Below are 18278 nucleotides of genomic sequence, written 5' to 3'. Positions count from 1 at the left end.
GTATCATTTCAAAATTCTAATTGAAGTAGCACAATAAAAATGTTACATATATTAAAAATACATACAATTAAATATTTAACACAGTATTCATACAGATTCCTTTGAGTTTAATCTACTTTCCTTTTTCAACACAGGCAAAAAAAATTACACCTGGCCTGAGGATTGGAGGCATTGTCTTGAGGACGGGCACATACGAAAAACTGCCGGCCTAAATTAGGCCCTGCTTTTTTTACAGCTCGTAGTCGTAGGACACAGGGCTCATTCTGTGACTTGCATAGTGGCGGCTGAGGAGGCCCATCTAAAACCGATTTCCAAAAGCCACAGGACAGCCCTTTTATTACAGTCCTTTGACATATGTAATGGTGCAGATTCTTCTTCCACTTCATCCTGATTTTTACATTGTTTTTGTCTGCTAGCTTATCTGTCTCTTTATCTGTTCGTCGCAACATTTTCCCCCTGTACTAGAGGATTCAGGTTTTTTCGGATTTCCCCACAATCCTGGAATCCAGGAAGACTCTCTTCTGACTATTTTGAAATGTTCTGTTTCTCAGAAAATTTGACAAAAAAGCATAAGACCTTCTGCTGTCTGCAAGTAAATTCTGGCATTTGACGTGTGCACTTGGGACTAGGCAGGAGGGTACAGATGAGCTGTGCCCATACAGAGCAGTGATCAGATCCCTCCACCTCAGGCATAACGTCCACTTCAATAAAAGCAGTTTCAACCACAGAGCAGTTAGAAAAGATGTAATCAATATGTTTGCTGAAGTTGGTCTGCCTGGCACCTGAAAGTGTGGACCACCATCTGAATGCATTGGACCTCTTAGGGTGGAAATGATGGAAGGAATCAACTAACTTGCCACCAGAGGCAGAATTCTGGGAGATGTCTGCAAATTCATATTCAGCATTACCCTTTTCTGCTGTTTCAAATAGAAAATGATTCAGCCAATTTTCTTCCTCAAAGTTATCCTAAATGACATAAATAAAGAGTAGGTTTGTGCTAGTGTGAAGCTTATAGACCCTTACACCATGCTCTAACCAGGCGAGACACAATAAAAGCTATAGAGTTGTTGCACTAACTAGCAACCGCAACAAACGTCAGGGAACTTTGGTCACCTGGTTTTATTTCTGTGCCATTGCATTGGCTAGTCCCGCCCACACTGAAATCTCATAATTCCGACATCCAGCACCACATAACTATATTAAACATCAACTTGTGTTGATTGCTATCACGTTGTGTCACACCTGGTTAGTACATGCCATTAACTGAAATCATAAGAAGATGGAGAAACATGGCTAAAAGAGGTCACAGTGGTCTATGGGTTGATGAGGCGTGTTCACATCCCCCAAGACAATCACATGACTGAAGACAGATGGAGGGGTGCATAAATCAAACAAATAAAAGAATACATGCCAACAACATTTTGAGAAATCTAAGGTATATTTAAAGAAATATTCCAGATTTGTGACTTAATGTTGATTACCACAAAAAATCATTTTGACTCGACCCTCCATTTCTTAAAAAAAAACAAACATTGTTACGGAGAGACACTTACAATGGAAGAGAATGGAGCCAGTTGTTGGATGGTTTTAAGCTTATCATTTTATAAATGCACTTGCATTATTTAGCTGTTAAAACTTAGATTAAAAAGCACCTGTTTAAAGTTTGTTATATTGCCTATATTCACTGTAATGTCCAGCTTTTAAGTTTAAAAGGAATAGTTCATCCAAAATGGAAAATTCACCCTCATGCCATCCCAGATCCATCCATCCATCCATCGTCAACCGCTTATCCTGTGTACAGGGTCGCGGGGGGCTGGAGCCTATCCCAGCTAACATTGGGCGAAAGGCGGGGGACACCCTGGACAGGTCGCCAGTCCATCGCAGGGCCACACATAGACAGACATACACTCACACTCACCTCCACATCCACATCCACATCCACACCTAGGACAATTTTTTTGGAGACACCAATTAACCTAGCCTGCATGTCTTTTGGATGGTGGGAGGAAGCTGGAGTACCCGGAGAGAACCCACGCAGACACAGGGAGAACATGCAAACTCCACACAGAAAGGCCGGGGCAACCAGGGTTTGAACCCACGACCTTCTTGCTGTGAGGCGACAGTGCTAACCGCTGCACCACCGTGCCGCCCGCCATCCCAGATATATTACTTTTTCTATGACTTACTTTCTTTCTTCTGTAGAACACAAATTAAGATATTTAGAAGAATATCTCAGTTCTATATGTTCATATAATGCAATTGAATGGTGACCAAAACTGTGAAGCTCCAAAAAGCACAAAGGCAGTATAAAAGTAATCCAAAAATCTCCAGTGTTTTAATTCATGTCTTTTGAAGAGATCCAATCGGTTTTGGGCGAGAACAGACCAAAATGTAACAACTTGTTTTTACTATAATATTTGATATCAGCAGTCTCATTGGCGATAATGATTTCAAACTCGAGTACACATCCTAGTGCCATCTAGTGCTCTTTGCATGTGTCAAGCACTAGAAATTGTAATCGAGCTTGAAATCATGATCGTGCCAAGAGACTGCTATGGCAAGATGTACAGTGAAAAAGGAGTTATATTTTGGTTTGTTCTCATCTAAAACTGATTTGATAGTTTCAGAAGACTTGGATTAAACAATGAAGTCGTATGGATTACTTTTATGCTGCATTTATGGTCTTTTTGGTGCTGCATAAAATGTATGGATCTACAGAGCAGAAATTTTCTTCTAAAAATATAGACAGAGAATTTTCATTTTTGGGTGAACTCTTCCTTTAAAATGCCAGCCATTTAGTTTTGGTAAAGCAAGTAGTCATTCATTATTTTGATGATTTTCTTTTTTCCTAGCATGGAGAGTCAAAAATATGCCAAAATATTTTTTATTATTATTTAAGTGGCTTAAGAGCAAGCATACAGCATATGGCTACGTAATTTATTTTCTCGCTGCATGGCAGACGACAACATGTAAAATAAAATATTATTTTAGTCACTGATATATATATAGAACTGGATCGCTCATGATGTCATATCAGTGAAGCCACTGCGCCGCCCTATTCCTATGCCCAAACATTCAATCACCGATTTTATATCTAAAATCTGCATGTACATCCCTACAATGCAAACGTCTTACACATGTAATTATTTATTTAATTCAGGAATTTGTCCTGTTTTTGAAAACCTGATATCCGAATCAAAGAGTATCCACCTCTAACAAATTTCAATGTTGAACAGATTAGCCCAATGTAAACAAGTTAACTGAAATTGAGGTAAGATACAAACAGACAATTTCATTTATTATTTATTGTGAACTTCATGATGAAACGGGGGTGTTTTCGCCTGGGCGAAATACTAAAATGGCCGCTCAAACATTTCCAGTGGCTTCACCTCCTGCTGGCAGTTTACTGTTGCATCAGTGACCCAATTTTCTTTCTTTTTCTTTCTCTCTCTTATATATATATAGTTTTATCTCAGTTATCTAAACCTGAACTCATTTTAAAGCTTAAATAATGAATAAATTATTTTGAATCCACAAATTATACTGCTTTTGTTTATTTATCAAATGTTTAATTATTTCAGAAATGATGGCATTTTCTCTCAATATACTAGCACTTGGTTGTGCACTCACAAAATGATGCAGTCACAACAACGCAGAACTATAAATGCAAACACAAAGCATACAGCATAGGTTCAACACAGAAGTATAAATAAGCCTTAAAAGTCATGATTCCCATCAGTGCTGTCTCTCTTACCTCCCTGAGCTTAAAACGGCTTCAGCTCTGATCTGTAGGAGCCTGTAAAACTGAAGCTTGTACCGTTTTCTCTCCGGTTTGTCCGGATCAGCAAGGGGACAGTATACATTAATCACAGTCAGCTTCTCTGGTCTGTCTGCTCGACTGAGAATAATAAATAAATAAATAACTTGTGCAATATGAAGCATTAAGAACATGCAAAGTCAGAAAGAGTCTTTTTCTACCATTCCCTCTGCTGGTGGTGACATTTTTACCTCGGCCATTAATATAAATAATGCTATCTTGATCTTTATAGTTCCACATCTTCGTCTACTGATGAAGATATTAGAAACTGATAGATATTTGATTCTGAGATAACCTTTGAGGAGCTTGGTGAGGTAATTAAGGCCTCACCTACAGGCAAGGCTCTGGGGACAGATGGCTTGCCGCTGAACTTATTAGATCTTATGCTACAGAACTGGCTACACATTTGTTAGACATTATACAGAATCATTAAAGAATGGAAAGCTTCCGCCAACAATGACAAAATCCCGGATCAGTCTGATTCTTAAAAAGGACAAAGATCCAAGGAAGTGTGAAAATTTCCATCCAATTTCCCTGATCAAGCTAGACGTAAAAATATTAACAAAAATTCTGGCTAACCGATAAAGTTATGACATCTCTTATACACACAGATCAGGTGGGGTTTATTCAGGCTGCTCTTCTGCTAACATTAGGCATTTCATCAATATCATATGGTCAGTGGCGAATGATCAGACTCCGGTCGCTGCCATCTCACTTGATGCCGAAAAGGCATTTGATATGGTAGAATGGGTTCGGGAATACTTTTATTGGATTTTATTGATTAAGTTACTTTATAGACACCTGTTAGTGGCGGAACAAACAATGGATTAATTTCAGATTATTTTACTCTGGATAGGGGCACCCGGCAGAGCTTCCCTCTTTTCCCATTATTGTTCTGTCTTGCCCTGGAACCATTAGCAGCCGCAATAAGAAAGGAGGATTATTTTCCAGGGGTGGTGGCGGGAGGTGTGGCGTATAAGCTTTTGCTTTATGCAGATGATATTTTATGATTTGTCTCCAACCCCATTAGATCTATGCCTTGCCTCCATAGAATTATAATTCATTTTCAAAATTCTCAGGATACAGAGTCAATTGGTCTAAATCAGAAGTTTTGGCTATGACAGCGTACTGCCCAGTAACAGCTTTCCAGCTGGGCGCCTTCCAGTGGCCCAAACAGGGCATTAAGTATTTGGGCATTTTATTCCCAGCAAATTTGTCTGATTTAGTTAGTTAATTTTAACCCTTTAATAAAAAAGTTTGAGCAATCTGGCAGGTAATCTCTTTCTGTAAATGTCCCCCTCTCTTATTTCAAACAATTTGATAGCATAGCGAAGTCCTTGATTTGGAATGGTAAGTGTCCTAGATTACATTAGAATAAATTACACAGTCTGATTGACAAAGGTGGACTAGGCCTACTCATGATTGTTTTATTATCATGCATTCGGTCTCAGACATTTGGCTCATTGGTCGCTTCCACCTGAGATAGCCCCTCCCTGGTTTTGTATTGAACAGGAAGTTCTTGCCCCTATTTCACCATTGCAAAGCCTTTCAATCAAACTAATCATAGAAGTTTATTACACCCCGTTATCTCTTATTTGCACTCGGTATGGACAAAAGTGTCCAGAGTGTTTAATTCAGACATATATTTAAATGTTGCCTCAAGCATATGGCTGTATCATGTATGTATTAATAAGTTCCCTATCAGCTGGTCAGAGTGGATTGAGAGTGGACTGTTGAGATCTATTGAAAATTTGGTTCAACATTTTGGGATTCACAGATCTCAGTTCAGTAAGTATTTACAGCTGCGCCACCTGCGACTACATGAGAGTGGATTGTTGAGATCTATTGAAAATTTGGTTCAACATTTTGGGATTCACAGATCTCAGTTCAGTAAGTATTTACAGCTGCGCCACCTGCGCTGTATAGTTTTTGGGAGTAGCATGCACCCCCCTTAAAGCGGCAGATACTCTGGGAGAGGTAATTACTGCTTTTGGAAAAGGTCATGAGGCATCAGTGTATTACTCCCTGCTAATTCAGCGTCTGGGGGACGGAGATTTAAATTCTATCAAGAGATTATGGGAGAGATTTAAACTTGGTATTGGAGGAGTGTAGGCTAGGATTCTAAAAAATGTCAAGTCTGCATCTAGAGATGCAAGGGTGCGCCTTAAGCAATTCAAGATTTTACATTGATTCTATTGGACCCCCACTAGATTGTATAGGCTTGGTCCTAAAGACACCCACCTGCTGGCGATGCCAATCAGAAGATGGAGACACAACCCATGTTTTTTGGGGGGGTGTCAAGAGCCAAGAATTTTGGTTGAAGATTCAGAGTTTTATGTGTCACGTTTTGGGATCTCAAATTTAATTTTGCCCCAGACTCTGTATTTTGGGCAATGGGGCAGTCATAAATTTGGGGGATAAACACATAAAAAATTGGATTCTGACCAGCATTACGATTGGCAGGCAAATAATTTTAAGGGGATGGAAGTCGGATGGAGGACCCTCATTTCTGGAGTGGTGTGAGGAGATGGGGAGGGTGGCTGCTTTCGAGGAGGGGTCAAGCAGAAGGCTGGGGGTTTGGAATTTGTGGGATAGGAAATGGGGCAAGTGCTTAGTGTTTTGGGGGGTATCACAGGGAGGGTCTGTGGAGAGAGAAGTTTCTTTTTTGTTCTGTTTTTTTGTGTGTTTGTGTGTATATTCTTATTTGTGATCTCAGGGGTGTTTGTTGGGGGTCAGGGTGGGATTGGTGATTGGGGAGGGATAATAGTGGGGTTAAATGTTGATTCAATGTATATATGTAGTTTTTTTTTTTTTTCATTTTTATGTCTATGAATCAATAACAAAAAAATTATTGAAAAAAAAAAAAAAAAAAAACACATGCAATGTCTATCTTAAAGAGTAAAAACAAAGCATTTTAAAGTCTAAAAAAATATCAATGCCATGTTAAACATCCTTGGACCTTTAACGTACATGAAGTGATGCTGGGTGATGACAGCTCTTCCCTCGTTGTCTAGGGCCATCAACTCCTCACTAGAAAACTCTACCTGGTCACCATAGCAACCAATAGCCCCTTCATGACTGGTGAGCAGACCTGTCAATCCTTCCTCAGCCAGGAATGGAGTACCACTATCTTTACAGTAGGTCGCAAAAAAATGAAGATACCATATGAAAATGGTTTTAAACAACAATGAAAAGTTTTAAATCTTTTAAAACAATGTAACATGAGATGCTTGACATTTACAAAAAGAGACTACATTTATTTTTTAATGCACAACATAGGACTAATTGGACATGAATCTACTGCGAAACCATTCGTTATTCCCTTATAATTTGGCTAAAACTGATCTAAGAATAGTATCTATCAACAATCGCGGAATTTTCATCCAATAGGTCACCTGGATTATGCAATACTGAAAGAGTTATTAAATTAAAAGAATGAGCTCCTATAAACCCATTCAAAAACCCGCGTGCACTTACGAGTAACTAGTCTCTTGGACGCAGATGATATCAGCATCAAATTAATCTGCTTTTTTATGCCATTCTTAATGTTCGTATCCCGTTTATGTTCCGTTACAATCTTCATGTGTTTCTGTCAAACAACGTCAGATGATCTGAGCATTGAGCGGCATGCAGCAGTTTGTGCTTTGAAGAGGAAATCACACAGCTTTTCAAAATAAAAGTCTTTACACGTTTCGGCTCAATGAACAGGAATTTGTGGCAAAATGTTGATACCACAAATTTTTTTTTACAGGTTACAGTGAGGCACTTACAATGGAAGTGAATGGGGTAAAGTGTGTGGAGGGTTTAAAGGAAGAAATGTGAAGCTTATAATTTTGTAGAAGCACATTTTAACATCTGTTAAAACGTGTGTATTATTTGAGCTGTAAAGCTGTTTAAATAGTCATTTTTACAGTCGTTTTAGTGTTATGTGGCATTACATCCTCATGGAAGCGAAGTATAAAATTAAATATAACTTTACTCAGAAAAGGTTAGAAAGCGATTTTGTCAGACTAAAATAATTTTAATATGCATATCGTTTACATCTTGTGGTTTTACGTTTGAAACAATGAGTATTTTAAAGTTAACTTTTAAGTGTCTCACTGAAACCCAGATTTTTTTTTTTTTTCATTTTTATAGAAAAGGAGTGACGGGTCTAAATAATTGTTTGTGTTAATCAACATTATGTTATAAATGCTGTTGACTGAGCTTAACCTGGAATATTCCTTTAAGGTAAAGTTTAAAACAACTTAATGTTGCCTATTTATTTGAACAAAAATATCATGGTACTTTAGGAGGAGAGTAAATTCTACAGCATGTTTAGGGACTCAAGTTCAGTGTAAACATGTTTACTCAGATTCAAAATAATTAGCATCTATTAAAAAAAAAAAAAAAAAAAATCTCTTGTCTTGGGAAACTCTTATCAGTCTTGATCTGAGTGTTTACTGAAGGGAAGGGTTTGTACATGTCCAGTTAAGTCAATGGAGACAAGACTTTTCCATTTTCAGGACAACATATACCAAACTGCCCCTCAAATGCAAAGATTTTACTGGAAGACACATTTCAACGAAAATAATTTTGAGATCAGCTGAAGGACAGGTACAGTGCACACCTTTCATAATGAACAGTGATTAGTGCATGCTATGTTCTATTTCCTATTTTTGGAAAAATTCTTGATTAGTGAAGCATATCTTTGTACTACTTCATTTGAAAAATATATTTTCTAATAATTTTCATGCCAATAATTTTGGTTTATTGTTTCTTTTTTAATTTGGTTAACACCTAACAACAAGGTTCTATTTGTTTTTAATTTTTTCTAAAAAGCTATTTGAGTATATTAACCACAGTTAACCAAGATTAATAAGTGCAGGGAAAGTGTTGTTGAATTATTATTTTTTTTTTAGCTAATGTAGTTAATAAATGGTAAGGAATACAACATCATTGTAATGTTTCCCAAATGTATAATACAACCAAGGTAAGATTGTTTATAGTAGGTTATTTTTTTCTACAAAGAGCCTAAACCAATGATCATGTTACTGTTGGATTAAATACAGTGAACATGACGAAAATTTTCTCTCTTTGCTTTAAGTTTCAGTTGATAATGAATGGTGTTGGGTTGGTGTTTGTCTTATGAAATAGTTGTCTTGAGAACAGGACATTGTAGAACTTACAATAAAGTTTAGACAAACAGCCTGAGATAGGATATTTTGTTTTTAGAATGGAGGTAAAGGTGTATTTTGAAGGAGTTCAGCGCATCGTTTGTGGAGTCACTGAAAAAACAACATGTCAGGAGGTGGTCATCGCTTTAGCACGGGCACTTGGTAAGTCAATGTCTGAACTGTATATATTTAAAGATATTAAAGACCCATTTGGGGTTCCTCGGGTGCCACACCAGCAGAATCCTCTGGAGGATTTTTAGACAGCCTTACTTACTTTTAGTTCCTATCAGAACTCTAATGACTGTGAATGGCTCCTCCAGAAAACACATGATAAGGGAAAAGCTTTGAAGCACTTGAAAAATAAATAGATATTTGGGACTCCTTTAAAGTGTACCTGGAGGGTACTTACTATAAGCATGCAAAAAAAACAATGATTGATGCATTATCTGATATACACTCACTGAGCACTTTATTAGGAACACCTGTACACCTACTTAATCGATTATCTAATTAGCCAATTGTGTAGCAGCAGTGCAATGCATAAAATCATTGAGATTCGGGTCAGGAGCTTCAGTTAATGTTCACATCAACCATCAGAATGGGGGGGTAGTGATCTCAGTGATTTCAACCGTGGCAGGATTGTTGGTGCCAGACCGGTTGGTTTGAGAATTTCTGAAACTGCTGATCTCCTGGGATTTTCACACACAACAGTCTCTAGAGTTTACTCAGAATTGTGCCAAAAATAAAAAATACAATGAGCGGCAGTTCTGCGGACAGAAACGCCTTGTTGATAAGAGAGGTCAACAGAATGGCCAGACTGGTTTGAGTTGACAAAGGCTACGGTAACTCATATAACCATACTGAACTATTGTAGTGAGCAGAATAGCATCTCAGAATGCACAAAATGTCGAACCTTGAGGCGGATGGGCTACAACAGCAGAAGACCATGTCGGGCACTTTATTAGGACCATAAGCGTTCCTAATGAAAGTGAGTGTATATAACATATAACAAGACCGAAGAGAACATACTACTAGTAGGTAGCAGGTATTTGTTGGAAATACAGTACATGGGCAGACTAAAATTTACCCTATCATATTTCCCACTTTTAATGTTGTTCTTACTCTTAGGTCGCACTGGGCGATATACTCTGAGAGAGAAGTTCAAAGATTATGAACGTAATGTAACTCCGGATGAACGGCTCCTGGAGTCCTTGGAGAAATATGGTGAACAATTGAAGGAGGTGCAGCTTACTTTGAAGCATATCGGTTCATCCCTTGGGGAAGAAACAAACCAGCCCAAAGCTCAAATGAGGCGAGCAGAAGGGGGCGGGAGGGCGAGGAGAGGCAGTGGGGGAATGGCCCTACACCGACAGAGTCTTCCACCGCTATCGCATCTCTGCCTCCACTCCGAGCCACCCCCCGAAGAACCAAAGCGACCCAAGAGGAAGTCGCTGACACTAATGGAGGAAGCATGGGGTTGGCTGGAAAACCTGGGCAAAGGCGGGAGGCCGCAATTAGGACAAGATAAGGGCAAATTCAAGGGGGGCAAAGAAGGAAATGAGCACTCAGATAAGGCATCTATGAAACGAACCAAAAGTACCTTGGTCTCTGGAGCACTGCAAGGAAAGGACAAAAAAGACAAAAATAGAGTCACTCTACATCAGCCTTTGATCAGTTGCCTTGGGAAACGTGGCAGATGTAATGATGAGTATGGTATGAGTGTGAGAAAAGAAGAAGTGATCAGAAAAGACACAGAGGAGTTGAAAGCCATCACAACTGGCAAGCCAATGATTCCACAGATTCCTAAAACTGAAAGAGAGGAGATTGCAGAGTTAAGAAGACTGATCATCCAACAACAAGCTAGTCTGAAAAATCTCAAACTGAATATAGAATCAACTGACCAGCTGATCAGTGAGCTAGAGGAGCAACAAGATTACAGACAGAGTTTCGAGTCACTGTTGGAAGAAGAGGAACAGATCAAGTTTTGGTTGAATGAGCTCAAGGCAGAGGAAGGCCATGAGAGAGACCTGCAGAGGCAGTTCTTTCAGATTAAGGAGGAAGCTGCAAAGTGCAAAACTAAACTAGAAGAATACAAACAGAAATGCCAAGCGATGGACCTGGGACACACTCTGCAGCTTCAAATGGGACATTTGCATGAAAATGCCACTGGACAGAATAGCCAAGTGGACACACCGAACTCTGTGTTGCTGACCCAAGCACCCTGTGTTGCTGACCCAAGCATCAAACAAACACAGATGTCAGTGGATGTGTTACATGGAGACAATGGATCAAAAAGTGTGGTCACAACACTGGAGTCCAAACTTCCATATGTGTTTGTTTCTGCAAAACAGATATCACATCCCCCATCGAGTGGACCAGAAGACCTGAGGGAATGGTGGACGCGATGGTCGCAGAGTCAGAATCCATCATCAGGGACAAAACCGAAAGTTGTACATCGCTCTGAAATCACAATACACCTGGGAAGCACAAGAGTTTAGGCAAATAAGGACAGTTTTATATCTGCCTTGTGCTTTTCACCGACACCTATGCATGCTTAAAGGTTCTGGGTCCAAAGCAAGTTATGCTCTGTCAGTTATGACTGCATTTGAGGCATAATGTTGATTACCACAATAAATTATTTTGACTCACCCCTCTCATATATATATTAGCAATAAGGTAATAAGTCAAAATACACATTTCAAAAGAATAGCCACAAGTGAAAACATTATACATGCTACCTTGATTTTAGTGTGATACAATCTGGGATTAACTGGCATAATAGCATTTTGACCTGATTGCAGGGTTTACAGGATTTGCCAGCCTTGCATTGTCATGACAGTGAAGTTGTAATATTGCATATATTTTTTTTTACACAGATAAAATTAGTAAGCTACTCTATCACACTAAAATCATGTTAACATGTAATTTGTCTTTTGGCTATACTTTTAAAATTGTTATATATGGACCAGCCCAATTCAGTTCCATTGTGTGTGACTTACTGTAACATTTTCTTTAATTTATATATATATACAGTGGGTACGGAAAGTATTCAGACCCCCTTAAATTTTTCACTCTTTGTTATATTGCAGCCATTTGCTAAAATCATTTAAGTTCATTTGTTTTCCTCATTATTGTACACACAGCACCCCATATTGACAGAAAAACACAGAATTGTTGACATTTTTGCACATTTATTAAAAAAGAAAAACTGAAATATCACATGGTCCTAAGTATTCAGACCCTTTGTTCAGTATTTAGTAGAAGCACCCTTTTGATCTAATACAGCCATGAGTCTTTTTGGGAAAGATGCAACAAGTTTTTCACATCTGGATTTGGGTATCCTCTGCCATTCCTCCTTGCAGATACTCTCCAGTTCTGTCAGGTTGGATGGTAAACGTTGGTGGACAGCCATTTTCAGGTCTCTCCAGAGATGCTCAATTGGGTTTAAGTCAGGGCTCTGGCTGGGCCATTCAAGAACAGTCACGGAGTTGTTGTGAAGCCACTCCTTCATTATTTTAGCGGTGTGCTTAGGGTCATTGTCTTGTTGGAAGGTGAACCTTCGGCCCAGTCTGAGGTCCAGAGCACTCTGGAGAAGGTTTTCGTCCAGGATATCCCTGTACTTGGCCGCCTTCATCTTTCCCTCGATTGCAACCAGTCGTCCTGTCCCTGCAGCTGAAAAACACCCCCACAGCATGACGCTGCCACCACCATGCTTCACTGTTGAGACTGTATTGGACAGGTGATGAGCAGTGCCTGGTTTTCTCCACACATACCGCTTAGAATTAAGGCCAAAAAGTTCTCTCTTGGTCTCATTAGACCAGAGAATCTTATTTATCACCATCTTGGAGTCCTTCAGGTGTTTTTTAGCAAACTCCATGCAGGCTTTCATGTGTCTTGCACTGAGGAGAGGCTTCCGTCGGGCCACTCTGCCATAAAGCCCCGACTAGTGGATGGCTGCAGTGATGGTTGACTTACTACAACTTTCTCCCGTCTCCCGACTGCATCTCTGGAGCTCAGCCACAGTGATCTTTGGGTTCTTCTTTACCTCTCTCACCAAGGCTCTTCTCCCCTGATAGCTCAGTTTGGCCGGACGGCCAGCTCTAGGAAGGGTTCTGGTCGTCCCAAACGTCTTCCATTTAAGGATTATGGAGGCCACTGTGCTCTTATGAACCTTAAGGGCAGCAGAACATTTTTTGTAACCTTGGCCAGATCTGTGCCTTGCCACAATTCTGTCTCTGAGCTCCTCAGGCAGTTCCTTTGACCTCATGATTCTCATTTGCTCTGACATGCACTGTGAGCTGTAAGGTCTTACATAGACAGGTGTGTGGCTTTCCTAATCAAGTCCAATCAGTATAATCAAACACAGCTGGACTCAATTGAAGGTGCAGAACCATCTCAAGGATGATCAGAAGAAATGGACAGCACCTGAGTTAAATATATGAGTGTCACAGCAAAGGGTCTGAATACTTAGGACCATGTGATATTTCAGTTTTTCTTTTTTAATAAATGTGCAAAAATGTCAACAATTCTGTGTTTTTCTGTCAATATGGGGTGCTGTGTGCACAATAATGAGGGAAAAAAATGAACTTAAATGATTTTAGCAAATGGCTGCAATATAACAAAGAGTGAAAAATTTAAGGGGGTCTGAATACTTTCCGTACACACTGTATATATATGTGGTGGTAAACAGTATGCCACAAAATATATTTGAAGTTTAACTTGTATTAAACCCAGAAAATTCCTTCAAATGTAACAAATTGTAGTCTTTTAAGGCAAGTTTTGAGTTTCTGAACAGTTCTTGCTGGTACAAAATTAAATGTGATGCATATTTGATTCTCATAAAATGTTTATTTCAATTGTTTGTCAAGACCATTAACAAAAGTATATAGAACCCTAAGGTTCAACACCAACCCAGGGTGCTCCAGAGAAACTTGTCAACATTTGTCATATGAAGCACTGCAAATAGCTTCCATCCATGTAATTGAATTCCTTCTCATTTTTACATTTCCCCCTTTTCCTCAATACACACATTTGTTTGTTTTATTTAGGTTTTTAAAAGCCCACCCAAGTAAAATCACACATTACATAAGAGTATATTTCAACCCACAGGAACAGGGGGATGCACACCAGTATTTTGTACTTGGGAATACTCATCCTAAAACTTGCTCTTATATTTCAGTGGCTCATTGGGGATAGAGGAGACACCACTTTTTTCTGTTTTTAGAGACCTTTTTCTTTAATTTATTCATTAGCAGACATTTGAGTTTAAATTGAACTCAAAGAAAACGCATGTGCAAGAAAAATTAAAATAAAACCTATATAAAAAGAACTGCAGGCTACAAGATGCCAGTAGGAATTCTGCACTTGCCCAAAAAAAAGAAAGAAAGACAGCGTGTGATATCAGGCTTTTAAGAAAAAAGACCAAGGTAATTTACTCAGTCAGAAAAAGCATACACAAGAGTTCTGAGGCCAGAGCAATTTATTTAGTTGTTTTTCAGATCCATGTAATGTTAAAAGCTACACTAGAAATAGAATTGGGTATGAAAACAAAATGAGAAAAACTTGGGTCACATTTACTTCTCACCCAAAAGAGCCCAGATACATTTCGTCACTGGGCAAGAAACTCAACATAGGGACAAGTTTTCAAGTGATACAGGAAGAATAAAGTATATAACAAAATTTGAAATACAGACAAGCAAAGCTACTCTAAAACAAACAACTCACTCACACAGTAGCAGGTGCAGAATTCCAGGCATTTCAATTTCAGCAGAAATGAAAACGGGTCAAACAGTCTCCACACCTCAACCTAAAAGGTGTGAAAACACAAAATCCCCCTTTTTTCCCCTCTCACCTGTGCATAACAATCATACCCTTACAAGTTCCCAAACATCTGATGCATACCCACACACACTCATACAACGGGGGGTACTTAGCAAAAACGTAACGCATACAATGAAGACAAATGAGATGAGAATTCTGTGACAGAGGAAGGGACTTGTCTGTGCTAATTGTCAAGTTTTGATGTGCATGGTACTCAGTGTCTGTGGGTGTGAGAGAAAACAAAAGAAAGAGGGATAAATAAAAACAACACACAAATCCCTTCCATTTGTCCTTGTCTGATTGCTTTTCTTCTCAAGGCATTTCTTCCATAACGAGGAGAGGGGTGAACAGTACTCAGTCAGTAACACCAGGCTGGCGGGATTTTCTCTCAACATTGAAGCCCTGTATAAACAAAGTTACAGAAAACATAAATTCTCTTAAAAGAACATCCTTTCATTAAAAATGGTTCATGCCTACAAATCTGTAGAATATCTCAAACCAAAACTCATTGACTACAGAGAACGAGAATAACTTCAGCAGTGTAGATAACAATGTCTACAACTTGGACTGATTAATTAGACAAAAATAAATACAATTATTCGCTCACAAATCAGACAAAAATAAATAACCCAGCAGATTATATTTCACAATTAAAATGTCCATGAATTTCAATGCCAAGAAACTTGCAATTTCTGCAATTTGCTGCAAGTGAAAATTACCTGTGCCATTGTGCTGCTACAAATATACAAGCTAGATTAATTTGTCATAAGGATGCACCGATCTGAAAATGTTTGGCCGTTATAGAAAAAAAAAAAAGAATAATTATAGGCAGATACAGAGATTATGCCACGTGCCTTGTTGTGTCATTAGATTACGGGTTTGCTCATGTTTTAAAAAATGTACAAGAGGTACAAAAGCTTTTTATTGCTCCAACTATTAATAATTTAAATCAAACATGGATTGGATCAGTTTAACACATGACAGGCCAACATTTTAAAGAGAGCCACAAAGATAAAGATTTTTTTTAAAAATCACTCCAGTAAATACCATAGTATAATGATTGATGTTTTTTTATTATTTTGTACTTCCAAAACACTTTTGCAGTACAAAATATCAGAACTTCATCACAAATTCAGACAATGCATATGTTGGGCAATTCCACAGAAATATCATTTTAAACCAAATGAACAAAACGCCCTTCTTTCAGGGCATAACAGATAATGGATATTGCCATCTAGACCGCCGCTAGCTTACACAATGCTGAATAAAGCGCTTATTGCAGCTTGTTTTAAAAAGCAGCGTTTCAAGTTTTGTAATCGCACAAGACAATACTGAGATTTCAATCTCAACTAAATTAATTCTGCAGCCTTAATGGATACCACACCATAGTCTTAGAAGTCATAGTTTGCTGGTTTGAAAGTGTTTCGTATGATTTTACCTAATGTTTAAGTGCCGCTTTCACAACAGTCATGTAACAACGGTTTTCCTCAATGTGAGAAAGAGAAGGATTCAAAATTAAATATAACATGTTCTTAGAAGTGCCAGCCCTTCTACATTCTGTGGCTATCATACTTTATTGATTGTGCATTTGAATTCACAATTGTTGACAATTATGAATGAACCATCATTTTTTTTAATATCGGCTTTTTATGCTTAACCCGATTTGCAGATGTATTTAATTTAGTCAATAATTGGCCGATACATAGCGGTGGCCTGATACATCAGTGCATCCCTAGTCAAAATTTAAGTAAAGAGGTAATTCTGAACCATGTGTGCATGCATCTATGAAATCATTAAACACTGAAAAATGCATGGTTGGACGTGAAGACTCCTCCGATTACCTTTGAATTGTCTGGGCCACGAGGCTGTCTGATAATAACCAGACGGGGGGCATTGCTGTCATCCAGAGTAATGCTCTTCAAGCGATTGACAAGTCTGTCGGGTCGAGGTGTTGCTACTGGTTTTGGACCTTCACTGTAAACATTAAACAAATTAAACTGGTTAGATCGAGTAACAATGAAGGGGGCAAATTATGCAAAACAACAGTAAGACTATAATACACCTTTTACAGTTCAGAATCTACTACAATAATCATAATTCAGAAAACAATTTGGGTCTTTAACAAAAGATACTACAGAGATGCGAACCCTTACCTGACTCTGTGGACATTGCAGGCACTGCACTTGCCTGTGCGCTGGTTCAAGATAACCGAAAACTCCACTTCATCCCCTGTCTGCAGCTCCAGACCTTCCTGCACTTCCTTTACATGGAAAAACAGCTTCTTGCTTTCTCCAATTTCATATGTGATGAAACCAAACTGGGGACATAGAGACCACAATTTGCCAGTGTCTTCATTATAACAGGGATCAACAGCAGTAATTCAAGCTAATGATTTTCAAGTCAATGTGTTATCATTAAACTCACAATGGATATGTTTCAATACCTGATCTTTGACACATTCTACCAGGGCTCTACGCTGAGGCATTATGTTGCAGGCCATCTTTTGTCCAGTCTGGGACACTGTACATAACTGAAATTTTACCATCTCCCCCTTTTGCAGACAGTCACCTTTATTGGCCATACCAACAATGCCGAATGGATAACTCTGACCCTTACTGGAGCCTGGTAAAGTGATTGATCGGAGAACAGTATTAAATTACAATTGAGTGCAATTATTAAAAGGTTTCAAGGAACTCTGATAGAATGAAAATGCAGATTTTGTGAGGGACTGCATATGAAAGAAAAAGGACTATTTCTTCCCATTTTTCACATCAAGGAAAAAACACACTGGGTCTTTGTATCTTGTCACTCACCCTCCTCTGTGATCTCAATGAGGCCTTGGTACTCAGTCTGTGAAGGGTCCACACAGCGCAGGGGCCGAACCAATTTCCCCAGGAACACTGTACTACTGACATCCTCTCCCACTCCATTCACTGAGACAAACAGACACACAGTTGAATGGACCAAGTATTATTGACTTTATTATCAATTATTCTCGTAGTATTATTGATTATTAGCTTAAACCAAGCTGATAAATCAAGCTGATAAGCCACAAAGAAAGGCTAAAAACAACATACCAGCAGCAACTTTGGTGACCTTCTCAGCACTGATTTTGTTTCCTTTGCCCTTGGAGAGAGTGTATTCAACTGTATCGCCCAGGTCAAAGTTATCAACATCCCCACATACCTCACTGCATAAAGAACACAATTCAGCACCAATTCACAACATGATGACATTCAAAGCCAGCAAGAAACTTGCAGTACCTATAGTGGAAGAAGATCTCCTGATCGTGATTGGCCGTCTCTATGAAGCCAAAGTTGTCTTTCAGCGTTGCTATGTATCCCAAAAGTCGCTTGGAGCCAACTGTGCGATTAAGGATCTTGATGGACACAGCACTCTGCTGTCCGGTGCGTTTCACCTCACTGATAGAGAACTCCACCTAGTGGAGATTCGAGGCTTACATTAAAAACTCAATAGCCACCATT

At 38.9% G+C, this 18278-nt stretch overlaps 3 protein-coding genes across 13 annotated transcripts in view; 1 reads left to right on the top strand and 2 right to left on the bottom strand.

The window, feature by feature from the left end:
• Positions 1-125: 125 nt before the first annotated feature.
• LOC127620678 (DNA-(apurinic or apyrimidinic site) endonuclease 2-like) lies at positions 126-7380 on the bottom strand. Its single transcript, XM_052093873.1, has 6 exons — positions 7295-7380; positions 6777-6947; positions 3755-3890; positions 1308-1360; positions 577-701; positions 126-461 (listed from the first exon to the last, which is right to left on the bottom strand). Exons 1-6 carry the CDS (start codon positions 7329-7331, stop codon positions 126-128), a joined length of 858 nt encoding a protein of 285 aa, XP_051949833.1. The 5' UTR covers positions 7332-7380.
• Positions 7381-8316: 936 nt separating this feature from the next.
• rassf11 (Ras association domain family member 11) lies at positions 8317-11948 on the top strand. The gene is made up of 3 exons (XM_052093803.1): positions 8317-8413; positions 9032-9135; positions 10102-11948. The coding sequence occupies exons 2-3, from the start codon at positions 9033-9035 to the stop codon at positions 11469-11471; spliced, it is 1473 nt and encodes a 490-aa protein (XP_051949763.1). The 5' UTR covers positions 8317-8413; position 9032; the 3' UTR covers positions 11472-11948.
• Positions 11949-13784: 1836 nt separating this feature from the next.
• LOC127620620 (cold shock domain-containing protein E1-like) overlaps positions 13785-18278 on the bottom strand; it is a 30794-nt gene continuing 26300 nt past the window's right edge. For all 11 annotated transcript variants that reach the window (XM_052093796.1, XM_052093792.1, XM_052093795.1 and 8 more), the window contains 7 exons: positions 18057-18232; positions 17871-17983; positions 17607-17726; positions 17237-17415; positions 16947-17110; positions 16635-16767; positions 13785-15195 (listed from right to left, as the gene is read on the bottom strand). In XM_052093796.1, coding sequence (XP_051949756.1) covers positions 15148-15195; positions 16635-16767; positions 16947-17110; positions 17237-17415; positions 17607-17726; positions 17871-17983; positions 18057-18232 — 933 coding nt within the window. In that variant the 3' untranslated portion in view covers positions 13785-15147. The remainder of the gene's footprint in view (positions 15196-16634; positions 16768-16946; positions 17111-17236; positions 17416-17606; positions 17727-17870; positions 17984-18056; positions 18233-18278) is intronic.

The sequence above is a fragment of the Xyrauchen texanus genome, chromosome 27 (genome assembly GCF_025860055.1).
Source record: "Xyrauchen texanus isolate HMW12.3.18 chromosome 27, RBS_HiC_50CHRs, whole genome shotgun sequence".
Lineage (NCBI taxonomy): Eukaryota > Metazoa > Chordata > Actinopteri > Cypriniformes > Catostomidae > Xyrauchen > Xyrauchen texanus.
The sequence above is the reverse complement of the archived record's forward strand: the minus strand, read 5'-3'. Positions and strand labels throughout refer to the sequence as shown.

Coding starts and splice junctions, on each gene's coding strand:
- LOC127620678 (XM_052093873.1), bottom strand. CDS start 7,331: ATGCTGATATCATCTGCGTCCAAGAGACTAGTTACTC. Junction 6,948..7,294: donor GTCCAAGAGACTAGTTACTC/GTAAGTGCACGC, acceptor CCTACTGTAAAG/ATAGTGGTACTCCATTCCTG. Junction 3,891..6,776: donor TCACTTCATGTACGTTAAAG/GTCCAAGGATGT, acceptor TCAGTCGAGCAG/ACAGACCAGAGAAGCTGACT.
- rassf11 (XM_052093803.1), top strand. CDS start 9,033: ATGGAGGTAAAGGTGTATTTTGAAGGAGTTCAGCGCATCGTTTGTGGA. Junction 9,136..10,101: donor CGCTTTAGCACGGGCACTTG/GTAAGTCAATGT, acceptor TCTTACTCTTAG/GTCGCACTGGGCGATATACT.